Here is a 22,406-nt window from a genome sequence, read left to right as displayed (position 1 = left end):
ACATGTGGGCATATATGAAAAAGCCAACACTAAATTTAGTATCACCTTTCTGATTTACAATCAGTAATGGCAAGTGTCTTTCATTCCTTATATTTTCTAAGCCTAGAAAATTTTCCAAGTAGGTTTGTTTCTACAAGAATTACCAAATGAAATGTCTGAAGAAGTTACATTGTTTATTTGAGATCTTTGTTTCTTAGTGTAGGCGTTATTGCTATGAATTCCCTCTTAGAACTGCTTTGGCTGCATTCCGTAAGCTTTTGCATGTTGTGTTTCCATTTTCATTGTCTGAAGATAATTTTTATTTTCCCCTTTAATTTCCCCTTTCTGCTGTTTCCTTCTTTATTCTCTGGCTGGATGATCTGTCCAGTGTTGAAACGTTGGTAGAAAAGCCCCAATTATTGTATTACTGTTGATTTGTCTTTAAGCTATTCATTTTTCCTTCATTTATTTAGGGGTTCTGATATCGAGTGCATAAATATTTACATGTGTTACATCTTCTCAGTGGATTGATCCATTTATCATTATATAATGTCCTTTGTCTCTTATTATTGTAGTCATTCTTAAAGTCTATTTTGTCTGATAAAAGTAGAGCTTCCCTGCCTTTTTATTTGCTTGTTTTTGGTTACCATTTGCTTGGAATATCTTTTCTCATCCCTTTATTCTCAGTCTGTGTCCTTTTTAAGGCTATAGTGAGTCTCTTGTAGACAACATATCATTGGATCTTGTTGGTTATTTATTTATTTATTTTTCCCCACAGAGCCATTCTTTGTGTTTTGGAGAACTTAACCCATTTAGGTTTAAAGTAATTATTGATAGGTAAGGACTTACTATTGCCATTTTGTCGTTTGTTTTCTGGGTGTTTTGCAGATCCGTTGTTCATTGTTTCATATCCTCTCATTTTGTGTTTTGATATCTTTTGGTACAGATATCCTTTGAACTGTAAATCCTTTGAAAAATTCTTTAGGTTTTTCCTTTATTTTTTTTTAATTAAAAAAAAATTTTTTTAACGTTTATTTAATTTTGAGACAGAAAGAGACAGAGCATGAACGGGGGAGGGGCAGAGAGAGAGGGAGACACAGAATCAGAAGCAGGCTCCAGGCTCTGAGCCATCAGCCCAGAGACCGACGCGGGGCTCGAACTCACTGAGGGTGAGATCGTGACCTGAGCCGAAGTCGGACGCCCAACCGACTGAGCCACCCAGGCGCCCCTAGATTTTTCCTTTAAAGGTACCATGAGGCTCACATAAAATATCTGAAAATTGTAACACCCTATCTTAAACTGAAAACTTAACTTGGATAGCATTCTTAAACTTCATGCTTTCCCCACCCCCATTTTTGTTTACTGATATTATAGTTTGTATATCTTTAAATATTTGGTTTTTAGTAACAGGATAGTACAGATATGGTTATTTTTACTATGTTTTAAAACTTGAAGTATAAGTGCATTATCTACCACCCTTCCATGTTACAGAATCTAACTTTGATTATGTATTTACCATTACCTGTGAGTTTTATGCTATCTTCTTACATTTTTCTGATGTTAATTGGATTCTTTTTATTTCCACTCAAAGAACTCCCATTAACACTTCTGGTAGGGCAGGTGTAGTGGTGATGAACTCCCTCAGCTTTTATTGATTGGTAAAGTTTTCACCTCTCTATTGCTGACGACCAGCAGCTTGGCCGGGTGTGGAATTCTTGGTTGAGTTTTCTCTTTCAATATTTTGAATATATCATCCCATTCTCTCCTGGCCTGGGACATTTCTGCTGAGAGATCAATAGTCTTTTGGGAGCTCCCTTGCATGTAACTCTGCTCTTTTTTCTTGCTAGCTTCAAAATTACTTACCTTTGACGTTTCACAGTTTAATGATAATGTGTCTCTTTGCAGCCCCTTTCGAACTCAACCTGTTTTGGGTCCTTGGGGTCAGGTTTTGGGAAGTTTTCAGCCATTTTTTATTTAAATCTACTTTGTTACTTACTGTTTTTCTTCTCCTTCTGTAATTCCCAAGGAGTGAATATTGTTTCTTCTGATGGTGTCCTGTTGGTAGTAGGCTTCTTTCATTCGTTGTTTTTTTTTTTTTTTTTAATTTTCCCTCTCTGCATAATTTCACCTGTTCTGTCTTTTAAGTCACTAATGATTTCTTCTGTATGATCAAATCTGTTTTTGAAGCTCTTTATTGAGTTCTTCACTTCAGTCATTATACTTTTCAGCCCTAGGAATTCTACTTGGGTTTTTGTTGTTGATGATTGCTCTTTATTAGTGGAACTTTTCAGTTTGTGTATGCCTTGTTTTCAAATTTCATTGAGGTATCTGTATTCTTACTAAACATTTTTTAAAGGATTATTCTGAATTTTAGTCTGATATTTGAGAGCTCTCCATTTCTTTAGGGTCAGTTACTGGAGTTTTATGTTTTCTTTGGTGCTTCTTGCTCTCTTATTTTTAATGATCCTGAATTCTTGATGTTGGTATTTGCACATTTAAATAAGCAGTTCCTCTGCTCTACTTTACAGATTCGATAGGCATAGACAGTTTTTCCCCAGGAAGCTCAATATGGTAGGAAGTATCTGCTATGCGCATCCTTGGGCTGGTGAGGTTTGCTTTCAGGATCTATTGTGGGTTGAGGCCACTGCCCAAGCTCTGGTCTGGGTTGGGAGGTGGGGTGTGGCTTTGAGAATGGTTGGACTGAACTCCTGGTTGGATTCCTTGCCCAAGTGAAGTGGTAGGATTCTCTGGTCAGGCATACTAGATGGTTGGGACAGGATACTAAGCAGCATGGGGAATTAGCTTCCGTGCCCTGGCAGGGCAGTGGGGCAGAACCCAGGACATGCATGGTTCATTGATTGGGCACCTGAATCACGCAAGAGTACACAATGTATTTCCTGGCCAAACAAGGCCACTGGTTTTGTTCTTTATAAATGGGTAAAGTCGTGAGCTATTGGATGGACAACATGTGCTCTGGCTAACTTCTCTGGGAAGGCAGGCTGAGGCTTTATTCAGCATTGAGTGAGGCTATGAATTAGTTTCTCTGTCAGAGCACATTGGGAGAACCAGCTCCAAGGTGGGTGGTAAGGCTCTTTATTTATAGTCTTGTCTTAAACCATTCTCTGCCTCAATTTCCCTACCTGACCAGGGTTACTAGCCTTGCTCCGCAGACTGTCAGCTCTGCCTTCCACATTCTCTGCTCAAGAATTGATAGGCTACTTAGCTTTGCAGGTGGTTGAGCCAGGATTTCTGGCTTGGTGGTGGTGGTGGGAGTTTTTACTTAATGGTGAGTGGGGGTATGAATTAGCTCCTCTGACTGGGTCACCTGGCACTGACTTCATTTTGTGGATGATCAGCTCTGCCTACCATACACCTTGCACGAGCACTGCCAGGCTATGCAGCTTCCAGGGGGTTCTGCTAGCCTTTCTGGGTCAGATGGGGCTAATGAGAGTCACACTCAGCAGAGGGCTGGGCTCTGATTCAGTTCCACTGCCTGGGTGGGTGCAGACCAGGATCCAGGGCTGGTGAGGCCGTTGATTTATAGGACTGAAAGCAGGTTGACCTGCTCCCTGCTGAGTTCCCTCATCAGACTGTGCCACATCCTTGGTGCTGCAGATGAGCAAAACCACTTGTTGGGACCACTGCTTGGGGGCTGCAGAGAGGAAATGGGCTGGCCAAGGTGCCAGTGCTGATTGTTGGAAGCCCCTGCTTACTTTTCCGTCATCATCAAATTCACTGTGCTCAAGTCCTGCAGATTCGCCCACAGTACCTAGGATTCAAGACTAGAGTAGGAGTTCCCAAGAAGTAACCCATAATATTGGGGGAGCTGGATGTCCAGCCTGGGTTCTGTGCCCCACGGAGGGACCAGAGGCTTAGGAAGGCTTTCTCGGTGTGGTGCTGTGCTGGCCTGGTAGTGTGGCAACAGAGTCCCCTACGTCGCTGCTCCTCCTGCCCTTCCCACGTGGTCGGTCCTAGTCTCTATGGCGGAGGGGTACATCAACCTCGCTACCTTGTTCTGATCCTCTCAGTGGTATCTGTTCCATGAATAGTTGTTAATTGCTGTTCTGAGAGGAACGGGGAAGTCAGGAACGACCTATGCTGCTATCTTGGTGACCTCACCCTCTAAAATAACTTAGGACATTAAGAATGAGTCAGGAATGGTATCACAGCAGTGGTTCTCAAAGTGTGGCCCTTGGAGCAGGAGGACTCAAAATATTAAAATACATTTTGAAAAGTATGTGGTCAGTACCTTGCCTGAAGACTAGACAGTAAGAACATTTCTGGCTCTAATCCTAAAAATGATACTCAAATGTGAGCCTAGTTTCTGGATTGTTACATTTGGGAGAATATTCAGTTATCACAGATATATTCTCATACCCTTTGGGAAGCCCCAAGTAGCACTTGAAACTAAAAGGAAAAAATATGGAGTATAAAGAGGATTTCTTAAGCATAATATTGTAAAACTAAAAGTACACCAGGGCAGAGTCTCAAGGTATGAAGTTGAATTCGACAAACATTTACAAGATTAGCTGTGTGCCCACTTAGTGAAGCAAATAAACAGGATGCTTTGGAAGAGAAGGGTTTGGTAACACCCTCCATATGACTCCCTTCTCTGTAACTCACTTGCTGGGATGATACTGATGGAACAGCTGATTCCGTTTCACTTCCATCACCTATAAAAATACGTTTCTACTGCACTACCTAACCAGCAGTATGCGTTTATCACCTAACTGTCAGTTCCTGGTTTTCTCTCAGCTTTAAATTCCTTCACACGCGTTCACATTAAGGAGAATTTCAAAGATATCCTTCATGTGTAAGTTTTTACACCTTGATATTGGTCTTTGGTCAATTTTGCTTCTCTTGCCCAAACTTCTCCTCCAGTTAATTCTGAAACAGATTATAAATTTAACAGGACCTTTCCTAGGTTCCAAATGGGTGTTTTTCTAGTCTTCTGCAAACAATATTGTTTTGCTTTGGCAAACAAACAGAACACCCACATGAACATTTTGTTGTCTTTTGTAAAGTACACCCTTGCCTACCAAAACAAAACTCTCCGCCCTGAGATCACAGGCTCAGAATAGCATATAACAAGGTTGTTTTGTTGTGTTGTGTTTTTAAAGAAGGTGTTTGTGGAGGTTAAGGGTAAATTAACCCCCTAGTCAAGAGATCTCAGGAATGCAGGCCATTAACTTCTTGCCCATTGACTCTATCTCCTCTATATCCTCTCCCCTTAATATTCTGAGTTCTCTGAACTTGAAATCAGCATTTCTAGTACATCTGAATGCTACCATTGAACTGGGAAGATGTGTTTTAAGTTGCTACCGTGTAAGAATTCTTGACAGCCAGTAGCTAGTTTAGACGAAGGAATGTAGGTCCTCCTAATACAACGTTAATATGACTTAGCATTTAAAAAAAATCACTATACACTTTAGGGCAATAAATTGAGGTATTATTTATTTATGACATATTTACATACTTACAAAATTGTTTTTATCCAATATGTCATCCTGCATAGTATCTGAAGAATGAACATCATATTCTGGGAGTAAAAAAATCCAAGTTTTTAAATAATTTATACATAACCCAACATCTCTTGGGTCACAAAATACCAATTTAGCTTCAGAGAACACATATACCGGTTTCGGGTTTTTTGTAGTTGAGGAACAAAGTAAATTCAACAACATATTAAAGTAATTTAGCTGACCCTGAGTATATTACGAATTTGCATAATTTCTGAATACATGCATATAATACTTTCCTTAAACTTAGAATTGCACTACCATTTGGCTGTATATTCAGTCATCTCAATTTTCTACCTCATTAATCCTTGAGATAAAAACGAACAGAGAATGAAGTAGTAAAGAGACCAGGAGGGGAAAACTACAAAGACTACCTGAAGCTTTCCAACTGCACGAGTCCGTGGCAAAGCTCTGGGTCCGGGGTTACGTGACAAGCTTATTAAGAGGAGGGTCTTGAACTGAACCATCTGAGAACCTTCTGTCAACTGAGGGTACATGACTCTTTCTGCATTTTTCCTGTTGTCTTTGACACTACTTAATTAAAAGTGTGCAAGCTGAGAGAATTCAGTTAAGTAATTACTTGACCACTTCAGAAGAAAAACGTATTGTGGCCAGAAGTAAAGAGCCGTGTTAAAGTCTGGTTTTCCTGAGAAGCTTGAGGGACAAAAAAAGCAAAGACCCCTGGGCTGACGGATGACCTGAGTTATCTTATGCCAGCACAAGGAAACCCTGCCTGCCTGCCACTGCCAGGGCGTGAACAAGATCACGCGTTACTCTTCTCGCCCCGAGTACAACAAAGAAAGCTAACAATGAAAAAACAAGCCTGAGGTTGGGAATACAGCATGTGTGCAGGCAGTCACGCTCAGATGCCTTTCAATGGCCGAGAAAGGAATCCAGGGCCGGAACCAGATCACATGTGCCTTTCCCGGATCCAGAGAACGGAAGGCTCAGCAAATTGGCAGGAGCGGGGAGACCACTTGGCTTCCTTCACCCAAGTGGCAGAAGAAGTGAATAACTGGAGAAATGTGGGAAAACTGTCATCTGAGGGAGGTCCGTTGTTGTGTCCTTAAAAACATAAAATATTTGCAACTTGCTAAAATAAAACAGACATTCCTTAGGATCTATAAAATTCGCTATAACAGGAGGGAAAGCGGCAGAAATATGGTAGGGGCACCCTTCATCCCTAACTGTGTTTTCTCCTCAGGCCAATGCCGCAATAAAATACTGTTAGCTAAGAGTACCTTTTTAAAAATAAATTTTAAAAATAAAGGAGAAAAGTACATGGTAGAGAAAAGCTCTTTTTTATTAACAAGATGGAGGAAACATAGATAGACTGTTCCACAAATAGCAATAAAAGAGGAGAGAAAAGCATTCGATCCCTATTATGCCACAGCAGCTGGTTACAAGTCTTTTCTCTCTCTCATTACTTTTAATGACAAACAAGTCTGAATTTCACCAAACCACAGTTGTGAAATTAATGCTTCTCATCCTCAGGTAAAAAATAGCACGGATCAATTAAGTACTCAATACAAAGAAACCGGTACATGTAATGACAGTGCAGGGTAAGAGCTTTGATACCCTTTATAAGATTGTGCTAATTCTGGTCCATCTAAAGACTTGTATAGACGAGTAAATAAAAATTAAATTAGGTAAGAAACTGTCTTCAAAAAAGTTATATGAACTTGCATATATAGAGTCCAAAAGTATAAGACAAAACTATTTAAATTTTGATTTATAGAAATTCAAAAACGGTAAAATATATTATTTGGGGGAAAAAGAAGCTTTCACTAAATACAAACACAATGAAGTAGATAAACCAGAATGAGTATTAAATAGTTTCACTGAAAACTTCCATAAAGAGTAAAGGCAGAATGGCACCAGGTTAGAAAAGCAGTGTTTAAGGCAAACTAAATATTAAGTAACCTTAATTAAAATAAGAGGCGTACAATCCCATAAATAACAAAGCAATTCCTCTAAACAATTTCTCTACAACGGCTGAGAAAACACGAGTGGAAAGAGAAATAATGGCCAACATCAGAGTTTACTTGGAAATACTGAATAGTATTATATGAAAATAACCCAAATGTTTCTGATGTAAAATACACTTGAATCATGTGCCGCTTAGTTGTCCCACAGCCACGGCAAACAAAACCCATCACGCCAACGTGTGAGAGTATAAATCTGTGAAATGCCAAAACTTACTTTGAAAAAAATCTTTCCTTTTTTAGACTATGTATGTGTGTACATGATAACACCAACAAAATTATCAATTTCATTATTTTGGCCCATGTAAAAAATATGCACAGAAATGCAAACCATCTCCCTGCAAGAAGGTGTCTGAGGGTCAACTATGAGCACGTGGCTCAGTGTCTGACCTGAGATCACCTGCACACACAAGAAGCATCAAAAACTAAGAAGGAAGAGATTAACCTTGAAATAGAAGAAACAATGACACGTTCTTTAATGAGTTAGGTCTTGTTAACGAAAAAAATCAAGTACATATCATTAAGTTAAATGTAGTAGGCACATGAATTTGCACCTTATAAATTTGGTATATCAAAGTATCTTATAAAAATATTTATAGATTTTCTTTTTTAAGAACTGTGGTACACGAAATGACACGATCAAAGAAAGGATCTGTTTCTTTTCATCTACTGGAATGACCCCGTGCCTTTCTAAAAAGAACAACCGCAGCGCACAGGCAAACTATCAAGACGGCTGCGTTCACTGAAGCTGTCCACTTAGGGGAGGTACAAGGTCTAAACACCGCCAGGCCCCAAGCAAAGGAGTCTCCGTGCCCGGGGAGAGCGTTCCCTCACACGGTCCTGGGGGGCAGGCGCTGTCTATACATGCCGGCAAGGGCTTTCGCCGCACTGTAGATCATCTGTCGCCGAGACATGCCGGTGAACGTCCTGTGCCAGTCAGTCCGGGTGACATTTACTAAGCTCTTTTCCAGAACTTCACCCACCGTCACCAAAAGGCCTGACCACCTCAGATGGTAGTCTTGGGGGGTGAGACTTTGAGCCTATGGAAAAAGGAAATTTATCAATTTATAATACATTTTAAAAACGATTGGACCTAGCTCTGACCTTCCAAAGTCTCTCAGATTACTTTTACTACAGATGAGGACAAACCCGGAGAAGCTATGCGAGCAGCTACAGGAAGTGACCAGGCTACAGAAGAACCTAGAACAATGCTGCACACACCTCCTGTGTTTACTGTCCACAGTAAGCTCATTCTCTTGCTCACGTCATGTCAGCCCTGATCGAACGACTCCCTCTAACAGAGCTCAGTGTCCCAGGGTTGAGGTCTCAGTGCCAGTCAGTGTGTTGTTCCAGGTTAACAAGCTGAGTGGTGAGAGAGCGCACCTTCCCGTCCTTTTCCACAGTCCCTCGCTCATCAGTGTGCTCTTCGGAACCTTTCCACCACGTGAAATTTTCGTTTACACGTTTCACTTATAAAGTGTCTAGTCTGGGACATGTCTGAGGTTCTAACATTTTATCAGCAGGTCTGATTTTTGCTTTGTCAGTACACACATACCCTTCTCATCCCGATTTGCTAACAAGTTTTCGCTGTGGTTATTTGTAGCAAATACATGTCAGTTCTGTAGAAATACTTTTTTCTTCTTCAATAGGTTTTGAACTGTGTGAGTTGATGAGCTGTTGCTTGAACCATCAGGCCGTTTCTGGCATAAACCTATCGTGGCTAGGCTAAAGTATCGGTGATACCGGGACTTACAATAAAAAATATACTTACACGTGACCACTGAACAATGCAGGGGTTAGGGACAGTGACCACCTGGTATAGTTGAAAACCCACATATAACTTGTGATTTCCCAAAAACTTCACTACTAAATAGCCTACTGTTGAGCAGAAGCCTTTGTAATAACAGAGTCAATTAAGACCCACTTTGTACGTTATATATATACCATATGCTTACAATAAGGTAAGCTACAGAAAAAAATGTTAAGAAAATCATAGAGAAAATAAGTACTGTACTGTAGAAAGTCTGCGTGTAAGTGACCTATGCAGTTCAAACCCATGGTGTTCACGGGTCAACTGTGCTTGGTCATCCCATCCCCTCCCAACTCGGGAGGGAGGCAGGCTGCAAGGTGACCAAGTAACCACGGGCCAAATGTACCAATGATGCCTATCGAATGAACTCCATAAAAACCCAGAAGGATGGGGCTGGGAGAGCTTCCAGACTGGCGAACATGTGGAGATTGAGGGAGAGGGGCGGGCTGGGAGAGGGCATGGAAGCGCTGCACCCTCTCCCAGTACCTTGTCCTCTGCCTCTCATCCATCTGGCTGTTTCTGACTTTAATCCTTTCGTAACAGGCAAGCCATCTAGTGAGTCACCAGGCTTCCTGAGAAGGAAGGCGTTATGAGAACCAACGTGCGGCAGTGGGACCAGAAGCAGAGGTGATAACCTGGACTTGGCCCTGGTGTGTGAGGTTGGGGAGGGGCTGTCTTGTAGGACGGAGTCCTTACCCTATAGGATCTGACACTATCTCCAGGAAGACAGTGTCAGAGTGGAGCTGCAATGTATGATACCAGCTGGTATCCTAGAATTGCTGGGTGGTGTGGAAAAACCCCTCCCACACACTAGAAATGGGTAGGAGACCTAGTTAGTAGGTGTCAGAAGGGGTAGCTGGCTTGCACAGCCGTGGCTCATGGAAACACGTAGCTTGCCAAGAACAAAGATGAAAAATGAGGGAGGAAGACGGTCTGGTTGCGGGGCGGCCACCACTTGCATGGAACAGCATCTGGGATGTACTCGGTTACTAAAAGGTCAAGTTACCAGTGAAAATTAGAGATGGATCCAACTCCTGGGAAGCTGATTTCTTGGAAACCCAAAGAAATGCAAACTATTAACAAAAAGGCACAATAGTCCCTTGGTGGTGGTTCTCTACCACAGCTACACTCTAAAAGAAAATGGTGAGTCCAGCCTTGATGCTGGGCCCAACTCAACTTGTCTGACTTCGCTTATGCCACTAGCCTCAAGGCCACCCTCTCCAAGGTACAAGTTATGCACGGACAACACAACGAACCACTCCGACCTCTGGTCACTAAGAAGGTGGTCAACAGAGAGGGAAGACCTATCCCTTGTCCCTCTTGCTGGAAACACAAAGACCTGTGCACACAAGCAGAGACAATGGCCAAGAGTGGAGAAAAGAGGTTTCAAGTCCCTCGAGCTGCACTACCAGGCCTACTGGTGAAGCCGTGATGAGAGCTACAATTAGAAAGTGAAAATGGAAGGGTTGATTGGGTAACGGAAGCTGAATTGTTTCAGCAAGTTTTATGTGAAGGTGTCTCCTTGGCTTGGATTTTATGTGCAAATGGTGGTCATGTCTGTTTGGGGAATAGGTGCCCTGCCTATTATTGTAAAACCATATCCTGTGGATGAGCTCCAAATAGAGTCTAGCGTTAGGGGGATGAAAGTACAGATCGAAGTACCAATGTGTAAGGAAACCGTTAGGTTTGAACAGGCTTTATGTGAAGTGTTGTTGTTTTTTTTTTTTATCTGATTGCATTTTGGGCATGGACACTGTAATCACTGTGGAAAGCTTCCCCAGCCTAGTGAAGGGCTGTAAATTCACCCTTCAAGTATCATTTATTGGCCATGCTATACAGTAACCAGTAGGACTGGCTGAGCCCACACTGTGTGAGGCAGAAGCTGTGAGCTGGCAGTGACAAACTCTCTGTGCCACAGTCCGATGTGGAGCTTAGACTGAGGCTTATGGCAGAAATCTGAGTGCCATCCAGCGACATTTCCTGGGACTCCGGAGTAGCATGTTTCCATCTCAGGGGCATTTACTACCTTGCTACCAGACTATTAGTTAAAGCTACCCCGTTCACTGAAGGACATAAAATGATTTTGAAATGTGAAATACGCATAACGTCTAGGATGATATCGCAGAATCCCTTAATAGGACGGCAGTGCCCAGGAAAAGTTCCTAATATGGAAATGGTTTACATACAGGATCATGATACCTAGGGAGACAGTCATGACCAGGGCCCCTCTTTTCCTCTAGGACTCACTTTGGAGCCATGGGAAAAGCTGTGAGAACCAACTGCCATGTAGACCGTGCCCTATGAACAACTCTCAACTGAAGAGCAAAGAGTTAGCTGCTTGGTCCGTGGATGGCAGTTCCACAGGTGAGGGGACAGTCTATCTGGAAGGCCATCACTTGGACAGAAGAAGGTAAAAATGAATCAGCTCCATGAGCTAAAACGCACACTATTTTCTCAGCATGATTGGGGGTTTTACCAGTGTTTTTTTTTTTTCTTTTTCCTGTTTCAGTTTTTACTGACTCAGGGCAGTGGCCAATGGTCTGACCATATGGTCGGGCAGGAAGGCACACTGGATATGTTACCTATTATAAGGTTGCCCATGTGGGGCAAGCCCTGTGGAAATGAATCTGAGGGGTGCAATGAAGCAGGACAGGATCCCATCAGAACTTCTTCCAGGTTTGGAAGGTGAGTGGAATGGACAAACAGATACCCCTGCTTTAGATGGCTACCTGGGTCTACAAAATGAGTGGATAAATACAGAGGTAGGCTGAACCTAGACAGAGTCCTCTTGCATTCTCTGAGACAAAAAAAATGCCAGTATGAACTGTCTCCCAACCGGATACAGAAAGCATGCAAATGGTTATGCAGCACGTTCCCTGCTGGGAAGACCATAAACACAGATGACAAAGGAGACTGATGGTGACAGCTCTGGGGGCTACAGATGGGCCTTGGCAGGAACAGACGTTGACTTCGGATGGAGCTTTCCTTACTAAGGGGTAGGTGCAAATGTTCAGACACCCTAACAGAACCTGAATAGAAGATACTGTACCAATTTGGATGGCTGAGCATTTCTCCAGAGCAAGGAACACACCTGACAGCCTGTGTCCAGCAATGGACACGATGGACAGAGATATCCATTCCTTCGAGAACAAGTTTGGTCCAGAACAGAAATGGGCAACAGAAACACAGGTTGTCTGAAAAGCTGCAGGTGTAGGCATTTAGGTGCCGGCTCACATGAGTGTGGCACTGAGCGGGAGTAGGATGAAAGAGATGAAAAGCTCTCTTTTCCTGTGGACGTGGGGCAGGGGGCAGACGAGGATGATGGTCTCATGCTGCAATTCTGGCCAAGGGAGGGTGACCCTGGTAGAGTGACTGGTTCTTTCTTCCTTAGATCACTTCAACTTTTTATTCCCCTGTTCGATGTTGCAAACACAGATGTGGAAACAGGGATGACTCCTAATCAAGAAACTCTAGGTATGGTTTCAAACTTGACATTACACAGTTCCTAAGGGCCTACGGGGCAGGATGTGCCCGCACTCTCTGTGGCAAAACTGGGTGACAGGGAGTGTGGCTACACGTACCAGTGGTGGAGACAGCCCACCATAGGGAGGCGTCATTTTGTTGCATCTCGCTTTACCGTGCGTTGCTGGTACTGCACTTTTTACAAATGGAAGGTGTGTGGCAACAGTAAGCAAGTGTATTGGTGCCACTTTTCCAACAGCGTTTGTCACTCTGTCTCCAAAATATGTAATTCTCGCAATGTTTCCAACTTTTTCATTATTTGCTAGTGATCTGTGATCGATAATTACAACTTACATGACTGCTAAAAAAATTCATTTGGGCATCAAGCATTTTTTGATTGAGGTATAAACGTCATGTTGTTTTTTTAAATATAATGCTAATTTGAGATAGAGGCAAATAAGACCGGAAGCAATGGGAGGAATAATTCCAGAAAAAAAATCACTAGGTAGAAAATTAAACTTGCCAGTTTTACGAGAGCTTTCTGAGAGAATAAATACTATTTTATCAACATGGGAAAAAATAAATATAATGCTATTGTACGTTTAACAATAGAGTGTAAACATAGCCATCGTCTGCACTGAGAAACCAAGAAACACATTTCAGATGCGTTACTGTGACACCAGCTTTATCTCAGGTCTGGAAGCAAACCTGCAAGATCTCTGTACCTCTGTAACCTCACCTTGTCTGAATACAAGTGGACTGAGTGGGGATGTACTTGCTAGACTACTACGGCCGCCTCCAAAGCATGCCAGCAGACACAAGGGAAAAAGTTTGAGTATGAAAAGGAAAACAGGGTAAACAGTAGCTATGGGTAAAGGAACGAATTAATGGGTTATAATACAATGAGGGAAACCAAACGTTATGCTAACACCTCAAAAGGCCAGGGCAAGAGCTAACACTGGCTCTGAGCTCCATTATACAGCAGGCCTGGAAGGGTAAGGCCACCACACCCGGTTTAGGAAGCTGACAGAAGACTGCAAACCTGAGTGGCCTCTCCCTGCGGACATTTTGACAGGACGTGATGACAGACTAGATAGTTAATTATTACTGAATGGGATTCTAGTAATGTGCAAGTTGTCTTAAACCTTCGTGGTGGTTTTGCTATAAGGAATTTGTGTTTGAAGACCCGGCGGTGGACATGTAATACTGTGGTTTATAGTAAGAAATACATATTGGATCTTGGACCCCAGTTTTTGGCGCAGTGCTCCTACCATCCTTGTAATTTCTTAAGGACTGAGAACCACAAAGATATCTTTTGTTAATCAGGTTGAAAGCCCGAACCTACGGGCTTGGTAACATGCCTCCATAACATACTCGCCATAAAAACCCACAACGATGGGGTTGGGAGAGCTTCTGAGTCGACATGACAAATCTGGAAAAGTGGAGGGTCCAGCCAGCATGGAACCTCTGTCCCCCTGCCCCATGCAGTTCTTCCATCTAGTCATTCTGGAGTTAGATCCTTTTATAATAAATCCATAATGGAGAAAAAGTGGGTTTCCTGAGTTCCAGGAACTTGTTAGAAAAGATGAACTAAAAAGGAAGATCACGACAAAAGATAGGAATAATTAAGGGAACCAAAATGGTATATAACGAAAAGTGGATATAAAACCAGAACTGGTAAATCGTTTCTCTGTTGTTAGTAGCACAGCACAATCATAAAAACAAAAGAGGAAATTAATGATTAAGGTTGCCAAGTATTATCTTTTCAAAGACAGCTGGAAAACGAGGAAGGTACTCAACCTGAAAGAAATTGGAAAGCAAAGAGAAAAAGCTGAAAGGGGAAAGAATTAAGAAGCAAAATCAAAAATGTATATCCAGTGAAAAATCTACAAAAGCTTTAATTGTTAAAACAGTATTTCAAGTTTCTGTGGAGTATAATGAAAAAGGAGAAAACCAACCTGTTGTACAAATTCCAAAGGCACTGGTGTGGCCTGGGTAAACGTTTCAAGGTGAATGCCATGGGCAGGATCTTCAACTATCAAACAGCCAATGTCAAACCACCTACAACGGGATGGATGAGGATTAAGTTGTTGATGTGCCATAAAAAAAAACAAAGTTACAGTGAATAGAAAAAACTAACCCCAAAACTATTATCGTTCAAATAGGAAATGTTTTTCTAATCAATTTTCAAGAAAACAATCCATAAGAATAATATATAAAATTACCTATTAGCTTAATTCCAAGAGGAGGGAGGACACTTGGTAAAATAAGAGAAATTTTACATTACCATCTCCGTCGTTAATACGTAGCTGATTTGCAAAGTTTATAGCAAATTAAGCTCATTCAGAGGAAATAAATCTTCTCATTTTTGATAATCAGTCTTTAAAAACACTTCAAGAAAACTTTCTCCTATTTAAAGTTACTCATAAATTATAAAAATACATTTTATAATTGCCTGAAGTCATCTGTAACACTACCAGCATTTTAGATAACTAGAATTATGCAACCACCAGATGCCATGAAATCATAAGCCTGAATAACAAGAGGATATATACAGCAAAAAAAGTTCACTATTTTTAAAAATATGTAGATCTAATAAAGTGTGATGGAAGAGAAAATGAATTAGGTAACTTCTATTTACATATTTAAAGAAACAGCAAAGTAAAATATAGAATAAGTTTGGCTGAGGATTAAAATGATCAGACATTACATTCTTAGTATTCATATCCTAAAATCTGGTTTCAAAATAACAAGATTAAATCACACTATTTATTTGGCATACTCATCAGTAACTTGTGTATAACTGTAGTGACTGTTAGGCAAGCACTTGCTGAAAATGAGACTCACTGAAGGTAAAAGTCCCTTGGTGATGCTGGTGAAGACGCATTAGAAGAACTACAAGGTCCTCTTTGTTACCTAAAATTCCATCAGGCTCTTGAGCATGTCAACAGGGATGTGGCTAAAACTGCAACCAAGATCACGCCTTTGGAAACCTCCTGCATTTCTTTCAAGAGTGCTATTGGCCAGGGAAACTTTGGGTCCTCCTCCTCTCCCAAATACTATCCTTCAAGAACTCCAAGGGCACTCCCCACCCCACATTCATGGACAATCACCGAGGATCCCTCTCCAGGTAGCTGCTAAAGTAACCAATCTCATGTGGCTGCCATTTTGACTAAAAAAGAGCTCAAGAATTGTGATTCCAAGATACCTGAGTACCTTTTACCAGCAAAAATCTCAAAACAGAATGTGGGAACCGCCACTCTATTTTACAGACCACCTACCACCACCAGTCAATTCACACACAAAAAAGACATTTTAATACATTTAACACAAAACCTAAGATTTCTGAACTTGACAGGTTAATCTCTGAATAAGTCCATGCTTACACGGGCTTTTGTCCAGGCATGGTACAGACCATGTTGGTTTTCCTCACATAACATGAACTGATATAAAATTCATCAGAGAAGTATGTCTGTACTGGCTCTACTCTTGGTTATTAGGCGTCAACACATTTTTTCGACTGACTGGCTCTTCCTGGATGGGTATCTTCTTAATTGTAACCGTGTTTTTGACTTTATCTTCCCGGCATTTATTTCCTACAGGACCAGGACCACAGCAGACAGAAAGCAGGACCTGTCAAGTGGTTTGATCCTAGGTTTGCTATTTGCTCTGTATGTTCTCCCTCTCGGCTCGTCTGCACTTTGCTATCACAGCCTTTCCGTCCCCTCCTCTTTAATCCACACTAGAAACCAACAGATTTGCTAATACTACAGTATCCCCTTGAACAATGTGGACATTTGGGTTGCCATGACCCCCTAGTGCAGTCAAAAATCTAACTTCTGACTCTCCAAACACATATAAAAGCCTACTGTTGACCAAAAGCCTTACCAATAACAGTCTATTAAAACATGCTTTGCATGTTTTATAGGTATCATCTACCATATTCTTGCAATAAAGTGAGCTAGAAAAAAGTAAGAAAATCGTTAAGAAGAGGGGCACTGGGGTGGCTCAGTTACGTGTCTGACTTCGGCTCAGGTCATGACATCACAGTGCACAAGTCTGAGCCTCATACAGGGCTCTGCGCTGTCAGCACAAGCCTCATATTCCGATCCTCTGTCGCCCTCTCTATATGCCCCTCCCCTGCTTGTGCTCTCTCTGTCAAAACTAAACACTTAAAAAATCATTAGGAAGAAAAAAAGGCATTTATAGTACTGCATTCTATCAGAGAAAAGCTGTGTAAGTGGATCTGTGCAGTTCCAATCTATGCTTTTCACGAGTCAACTGTTTTTCTATCCCTAATCTTCCTAAACGCCACTGTACTGGTTAAAAGGTAATTGGTAGGAAAAATGCCACAGCTAGCTACAATGGGGCAGTTTATGGCAGACCAATGCTCCCAATGAAAAGGTGGATGAGGTATGTAAATCCTATATGTAACCAAATGAAACAGCTGTAAAAGCCAGGAGGGCAAAATGGAGTAACGCTCTGGATGGTGAAAAGCTTTCAGAGTGAGGTGAAGACTTTCAGTTGGACCTAAGTACCACCTAACCTTAATTCAGCAACTTGACTAGAAGTGAAGGAAGCTCATTCATTAAGTCCACAGCATCTCCCAAGCAGTGGGGAAATTGTTAGACTTTTCTCTGGGGTGGGAGGTGCTCAGGACCTGTGACAATGCAGACAAGCTGGCATGCCACCTCAGTGAGCCCTGGCCCCTAGGACATACACACCAGCTCAAGCCATCTTGTGAAGGTGATGCCAGCATGGTATGCCCTGGGACCTCCCAAGACTCCAAACACAAGCCACGCCTTCAAGACTGAGAAAGGTAGGTGTTTTTGCCTAAATCACAAATTCCTATGCTTCAAACAAGAAAAAACTTAGAGCTACACAATCTAACAGATAAAGAGTTCAAAGTAATGGTCACAAAAACGCTCACTGGACTGGAGTGCATAAACTCAAAACATAAAAAAGAACTAATCAGAGTTAAATACAATAACTGAAATGTCAGACTAGAAAGAAGAACAGATCTGTGATCTGGAAGAGAGGGTATCATAAAGCAAAGAGGCTGAAAAGAAGAAAGAAAAAAAAATGAAGATACGTAAAAGTCATCTCTGGAATAATATTAAGCATACTAACACTAGCACGGTAGGGGTCCCAGAAGAGAGAGAAAGGAGCAAAACCTTCCCTGACCTGGGGAAAGAAATAAATATCCAGGTCAAAGAATCACAGCCCAAAGTAAGATGAACCCAAGGAGGTCCACATAAAAAACATAAATAAAAGGTCAAAAAATAAGACAGAAAATCCTGAAGACATCAAGAGGTAAACAACCAGTTATATACAAGGGAAACCTCATAAAGCTCTCGGATTTCTCCACACAAACTTTGCAGAAAAGAAGGAAGTGGCATTATAATCACAGTGGAGGAAAAAAAAAAAAGCCTACAGTCATGACTGTTCTACCTGGCAAGGGTAACAGTCACCACTAAAACAGATAAGTAGTTCATTACCACTAACCCAGGCTTGTAAGAAATGTCACAGACTTTTCTAAGAAGCAAAGGCCACAGAGATAACACTATAAAGGAAAAAAATTTACGGGTAAAAGCAAACACAGCAAAGGGAGTAGATCAATCACTTATACAACTACTGCAAAGGTTAAAAGGCAAAAGTAGTAAAACCATATTTACATTAATTAAGGGATTCACGGTAAGATGTAAAATATAACATACAGAAAGGGTGGAGGGATGAGTAAAAATGGAGTTTTTGATTGGTGTAAATTAAGAGACCATTAACAGACTGCTATATAAGTAAGGTGTTATATAGAAACCTTATGGTAACTACAAACCCAAAACCTCTAATAGATAAAAAAAATTAGGCTACGTATAACACAACAGAAAGTCATCGGTCATAATGAAAGAACGACACAACTACAAAACAATAAAATGTCTAAATGCTCCAATCAAAAGACATAGGGTGACTACATAAAAAAACAAGATGCATATATATGTGGCCTAAAGGAGACTCACGTCATACCTAAAGACACATATAGACTTTTAAGTCTGTATGTCTTTTTTAAATAAAAAAATATTCCACGCAAATGGACATGAAAGAAACCAAAAAAAAACTGGGGGAACAATACTTACACCAGACAGACTTTAAAACAGACGGTAATGAGAGACAAAGAAGGGCATTACATAATAATAAAGGGATCAATCCAACAAGAGATTATAACAATGGCAAATATAGATGAACCCAATAATGGAAGATATATAAGGCAAAATTAGCAGATACAAAGAAGAAATTGACAGTAAAACAGTAACAGTAAAGAACTTTCCCACCCCATTTGTATCAATGGATAGATCACCCAGACAGAAAATGAGTAAGGAAATGGTGGCTTTCAACAACACATCACACCACATGGGCTTAACCGATCTACATAGAACATTCCTTCCAAAACCAGATGAAAACATACTCTTTCCAAGAGCACATGGAATGTTCTCTAGGATCACTTAACAACCAAGAAGGTGAAAGATCTCTACTCTGAAAACTGTAACACAGCCAAAAAAAAAAACCTGAAAACTCAAAATATATAGAAAGATATTCCATGCTCCTGGACTGGAAGAATTACAATTGTTAAAATGTCCATACCATCCAAAGCGATCTAAGATTCAATGCAATCTCTATCAAAATTCCCATGGCATTTTTCACAGAAAGAGAACAAGACCCTGAATAGACAAAGCAATTCTGAGAAAGAAGCAGCATCACACTCCCGGATTTCAAACTGTATTTCAAACAATATATATTACCAAGCTATACTCATCAAAACAGTATGGTATTGGCATAAAAACAGACACACATCAATGCAACAAAATAGCTGACAAATAAACCTACACACATGGTCAATTAAAATTAATTTACGACAAAAGATCCAAGAATATACAATGGGGAAAGGAGAGTCTATAGGATAAATGGCGCTGGGGAAACTAGACTACTGACACCATACAGAAAAACTCAAATGGATTTAAGACTCGAACTTAAGACCTAAAGCCATGAAACTCCTAGAAAACAAGAGGGAGTAAAGTGCTTGCTATCAGTTTTGGTGGTGATTTTTTAGATTGGACACCAAAAGCAATGGCAACAAAACCAAAAATGATTCAGTGGGACTATATCAAACTAAAAAGGTTCTACAGAGCAAAGGAAACCATCAACGAAATGAAAAGGCAACCTACTGAATGGGAAAAATCATTTACAAATCCTTTATCTCGGAAGGTATTAACATACAAAGATATTAAAAACTTCAAGAGCACAAAAACCAAATGATTAAAAAATGGGCAGAGGCTCTAAATAGTTTTCCAAAGACATACAGATGGCCAACATGTACATGAAAAGGTGCTCAAAACCACAATGAGATCTCACCTTACATCCATCGGTATGGCTATTACCACAAGTCAAAAAAATAACAAGTGTTGGCAGAGATGTGGAGAAAAATCCCTTGATGAGAATGTAAACTGGTACAGCAGTATGAAAACAATATGGAGGTTCCTCAAAAAATTCAAGCATATGATCTATCAATTCCCCTTCTGAGTATTTATCTGACGGAAATGAAAACTAACTTGAAGAGATAGATGCACCCCTCACCAATGTTCACTGCAACAGCATTTACAATTACCAAAACATGGAAGCAACCTAAGCAAGTCAGTGGAAGAATGAAGAAATTGTGATATATACACACACACAAACACACACTATTCAGCCATGAACAAAGAAGGAGAGTCTAAAGGAAATAAGTCAGAGAAAACAAATATTGCATGATCTCACTTATATATGGAATAAAAAAAAACAAAAAAACTCACAGATACAAAGAATAGACTGACGGTTAGCAGTGGGGGGGTGGTTAAAATGGGTGAAGGAGGTTAACAGGTATCAACTTTCAGTCATGAAGTAAGTCGGGATAAAATATATAGCATGGTGACTATAGTTAATACTGTACTGTGTATCTGAAAAATGCTAAGAAAGTAGATTGTGAAAGTTCTCATTACAAGAAAAACAAATTTTTAATTATGTTAAAAGAAAAGAAGCCTCTTACTTGTCAGGTAGCAATTCTGCGATGAAGTTTTCTACTGACACAGCAATCTGTTTTTCATGGATCACTCCAGTTCGACGCAAACTATCTATCCGTTCCTGGGCGCCCTGAATGACAACGGCACAGGTTAGAAGCCATTTCAAGTTACTCAGTATTCTATATACTAATTCATGGTTACATAAGTAATATATACATCTACACCAAACACACCTATATACCCACTGCATATATCCAAAGAATACAGAAGTATAAACAGTACAAGAGTCCAGTCATGTTCTCCTCCATATTAACGTTTACAGAGCACTTTCCATATACACTATTACTTTGGTTGTTACTATAAAATGGATTATTTTTACATTAATGTTCTAATTGGTACTAATTGTACTAATGTGAAACTGTGTGCTACTTCTTAATGTTGATCTGTCAAGAGGATATCTTACTGATAAATCTTTTTTTAGTCCTAGTAGTTTTTATTCAATTTGCTCTTGAGTTACCTAGGTAGGCAATCGTATCAACAGTAAATGTTTTTCCCTCTTTCTTCTTATTTCCTTTAAATATAGCCTTAAAATAAGCACCAAAATGACGGTTGATGTATTTTTAACTGCAAATGGATATACTGCACCAAGATTTATTCAGGAAAATACCATTTATGCAATAAAACTGAGGGGCTGACAATGCTACATAACTCATTATCATCAATACATATCTTACGATACAAAACTACAAGTTTACGATAAGGTTGCTGTTTACCTACTTTCATCTGAATTACTTCATAAACAGTGATAAGGGAAGTGACAGGAAATGTCTAAAAAGTTAGACAAATGTGTTCTAATTTTTAATAAAACTTGCCATGGAGAATACATTAACCTATTTTTACTACGGGTAACAGAGCTAAGTAGTGATTAAGAAAAAGTGGTCAATGCTTATCAAATGAAAATTTAAAAGCAAGAGCACTTCTAGAGACAACTGAACTGATTTTAGAGACAACAGAAATAAAGAAAGTGGTAACTGCAAGAAAATGGGTAAATCAATTTAAGACATTAGCTTATAAAGATGGATGAAAGAATGAATGAAACTGTAATAGTATCAAGACTGTATTTTCGCTTACTCTTATCTCTCCAGTACCTCACATAGTGTCAAACTACATGAAAAAATAAAGGAAGAAATAAAGGATTTCTTAAAAAATTTTATCACTCATGTTAATCTTAATAGTGTGAATTTTCTAGTAACAGTGAATGAGGAGGCACCTATTGGATTTGAAAGAAAATCTAAGAGATGTTATACTGGAAAATGTAAATTTGCCCCAGTTATTCCTCCCAAGAGGAAGTTAGTTATGGTTAAATTCTGATTATGAATAAGTTTAAATAAATGTTATTTTACTGTTAACTCAGTAAAAACTATTAGGAGATTCAGCCCTCTTTGAAGAAGGTATCTCAGCTATGCACAACAAAATATTCCTAGATTGAATGCTTTCAGGAAAATAAACTGGTTCATTTTTTACTATCCTACCACACAGGGGTTTGTATTTCACAAGGAACACAAAGAGAGGGTTATATGTGCCTCTCTTCTCCCCTGACGTT

The 22,406-nt window shown here is 40.2% G+C and overlaps 1 protein-coding gene and 1 long non-coding RNA gene across 5 annotated transcripts in view; one reads left to right on the top strand and one right to left on the bottom strand.

Moving 5' to 3' along the window:
• The window catches only part of LOC123603123, a 67,610-nt gene extending 54,719 nt beyond the window's left edge, over nucleotides 1–12,891 (top strand). Inside the window, exons 5-7 of the long non-coding RNA XR_006714750.1 lie at nucleotides 11,534–11,703; nucleotides 11,803–11,978; nucleotides 12,685–12,891. This is a non-coding gene — a long non-coding RNA (uncharacterized LOC123603123). The remainder of the gene's footprint in view (nucleotides 1–11,533; nucleotides 11,704–11,802; nucleotides 11,979–12,684) is intronic.
• The window catches only part of PRRC1 (proline rich coiled-coil 1), a 36,915-nt gene continuing 19,915 nt past the window's right edge, over nucleotides 5,407–22,406 (bottom strand). For all 4 annotated transcript variants that reach the window (XM_045487546.1, XM_045487552.1, XM_045487537.1 and 1 more), the window contains exons 7-9: nucleotides 20,830–20,933; nucleotides 14,714–14,816; nucleotides 5,407–8,523 (exon numbers count right to left, since the gene is read on the bottom strand). In XM_045487546.1, coding sequence (XP_045343502.1) covers nucleotides 8,314–8,523; nucleotides 14,714–14,816; nucleotides 20,830–20,933 — 417 coding nt within the window. In that variant the 3' untranslated portion in view covers nucleotides 5,407–8,313. The remainder of the gene's footprint in view (nucleotides 8,524–14,713; nucleotides 14,817–20,829; nucleotides 20,934–22,406) is intronic.

The sequence above is a fragment of the Leopardus geoffroyi genome, chromosome A1, assembly GCF_018350155.1.
Source record: "Leopardus geoffroyi isolate Oge1 chromosome A1, O.geoffroyi_Oge1_pat1.0, whole genome shotgun sequence".
NCBI lineage: Eukaryota > Metazoa > Chordata > Mammalia > Carnivora > Felidae > Leopardus > Leopardus geoffroyi.
The sequence above is the reverse complement of the archived record's forward strand: the minus strand, read 5'-3'. Positions and strand labels throughout refer to the sequence as shown.